This window comes from Lactuca sativa, chromosome 7 (genome assembly GCF_002870075.4).
Source record: "Lactuca sativa cultivar Salinas chromosome 7, Lsat_Salinas_v11, whole genome shotgun sequence".
NCBI classification, from domain to species: Eukaryota; Viridiplantae; Streptophyta; class Magnoliopsida; order Asterales; family Asteraceae; genus Lactuca; species Lactuca sativa.
The window spans coordinates 82,761,130-82,763,719 of NC_056629.2; the positions used below are offsets into that span (position 1 = coordinate 82,761,130).

At 30.3% G+C, this 2,590-nt stretch overlaps 1 protein-coding gene across 1 annotated transcript; it reads left to right on the forward strand.

Moving 5' to 3' along the window:
• Window positions 1–1,788: 1,788 nt before the first annotated feature.
• Window positions 1,789–2,299, forward strand: LOC111913953 (uncharacterized). The gene is made up of 3 exons (XM_023909667.1): window positions 1,789–1,902; window positions 2,004–2,029; window positions 2,182–2,299. The coding sequence occupies exons 1-3, from the start codon at window positions 1,789–1,791 to the stop codon at window positions 2,297–2,299; spliced, it is 258 nt and encodes an 85-aa protein (XP_023765435.1).
• The last annotated feature ends 291 nt before the right edge of the window (window positions 2,300–2,590 follow it).

A 2,590-nucleotide genomic window follows, 5' to 3' on the forward strand; every position in this document is an offset into this window, starting at 1 on the left:
TATTCAGAAAATTCCACCGACCATTAATTGAAGGCCACACATTAAACTATTACATTACAAATAAAAGAAAAAGTAATTTGTAATTATTTAAACAGGTTTATGAGACGCCACTTATTTATTATTATTATTTTTATGTTGCTTAATTAGTTTTATTTGTTTTACGTGAGCTGAGTATATAAATGACATAATCTAGCGACATATACATTTATTAGTAACTTAAAAGTTTGTTTGCTTTTTTTTTCCTTTTTTATTTATTTTATTTTATTTTATTTTAACAAAACATAGAAATACTGGTATCAAATTCAATGTAATCTTTATTTTGAAGTCAAATAAAATATAATCATAATCATAAAATGACAATAAATTTTTTGAGTTTATCTCTTTATAACTAATTTTTATACAATTTACAGAAATGGATCATAATGTTTGAAATAGATTTGAAACTAATTTTTACACAATTTGTAAAAATAATCGGATAAGTGGGGCTTTGTTTCAAAGTTACATCAAAAATATATTTTGTAATACAATATATGTTGGATTTCGGACAAAAAAAAACAAATATTTTGAAATTTCAAGAACATATCTAAAATCCGAAAATTTAAAAGCATGTTTTGATTTTTATTAAATTTCAACGAAAATTTAAAGAAATGTAACAAAAAAAGGTAGTAAAATACAATATAATGACATAAACGGTGCAACCAAGAAGTTCAAATATATATATATATACACATATATATATATATATATATATATATATATATATATATATATATATATATATATATATATATATATATATATATATATATATATATATATATATATATATGAATGATCATTTGAGAATCTATAGTTTCCCGAGAACCCGAGAACCAAATAAGCACAGTTAGATCAAAATAATAGAAGGTCAAGATGATTTATGACATTTTTGTAAATAAATGGAAAAATTAAACACGGTGGTATGGTGCTGAAATTAATCGAAAGGCATTTATGGTACTAAATTCATATCATCATCTCCACTAAATCAATCGATGTCATCTTTCTCCCTAATTCTTCAATCGTCTGATCATCCTTATTTCTCTCACACACACATACACACATCTTCATTCTTCACTCCTCGCCGTCAGACTCTGTCATTTAACTTCGTAGTTGATTCATCGATTACCGGATCCGCCTCCTCAATTGACCCCCTGCGAAGTTGAAATCGGAACAAAGCCATCGATTGCGACGATTGAGACGATGTCTAACCCGATTACGTGAAAAATGAATTGAAAGCATACACAAAGCAGATTCTCGATTTGAATCTTGCAGATGTTAATTTGAGGAACGGACGGTTGCCTTTATTAATTGACATCAGATTGTCGTCGACGTTGCCTCCACCACCATACCATCGCCACGGCCGCCACTTCTCTTTAATTCAATTTGCAATACACTACGATACAGGTATTTGTACACATTTATCAATATTTACTTACACATGTATACATAATATCATACATACTACAATTTCCCCATTTTTGTATTCCGCCTTATTACTGGATGTCTGTTTTTGATCAAACAATTCACCTGTTACGAACCGATAACTCGCCGTTCTAGTCTATACATACGTTTCACTATTTTGTTATGAGTACGGAATGTGCACATAACATGTTTGATGAATTGCCACTCAATCAAAATCTTGGCTAGTTCATTTATATCTAGAATGAAATCATTCCAGTAGAACACACACACATTTGAGAACTGTATCCTGTGTATTTTTCAGAGTATTAGCTACAAAGGGTGGTAGATATGGAATTCTGCCCGACTTATGGGATGTTGTTGAAGTATGAGTTGCCAAATTTGCATCTTCCTGCTAGATTTTTCTGCCCCACATGTCCATATGTTGGCCAAATAGAGCAGAAGGTAATAAATTTATCAATTTATCATACTCAATCATGCAATATTGCAACACATTTTTTTCCTTTTCCTTATTGTTAAATGCATCTTTTTCTTCCCTTTTATAGGTCGGATCAAAAGAAAGCAATGTTTGGTTAAAAAGGAGATTGACCCCATCATCACCCAAGATGACATGAAGAATGCACCAAAAATAGATCAAGGTATTTATATGCTTCACAATTTGAATAAATTGGTGCACTTTTTCTTTTTGCAACTTTAATTTATGATGTTCTTTGTCTCTTGTAGCCCGGATTGTGGTCACAACAAGGTTGCATACATCAAGTTTCAAACAAAGCCAGCTAATGAACCCCTGACAATAAACTTCACCTGTGAGAAATGTGGGAAATGTTGGCGTGAGGACTAAAATTCAAACCAAGGGAAACCTGCATTTTTTTGCCTCAAATATTGAATCAAAGTGTTTCTATTATACTTTTGGTACTAATGAAATAAAGGTATGATTTTGTTTATCTGTTTTACCTTTTTGCTAACAAACATGAATCTACAAATGCTACTAAAATTCAGAATTCAGCTTCATGGTTCAAAAGATGAGGAAAAAAAGGTCCATTTATCAGATATTGTGATTTACATGTGAATCACTTGTGATTTACATGTGAATCACTTGTGACACATGTGAATCATTTGTAATTTACATGTG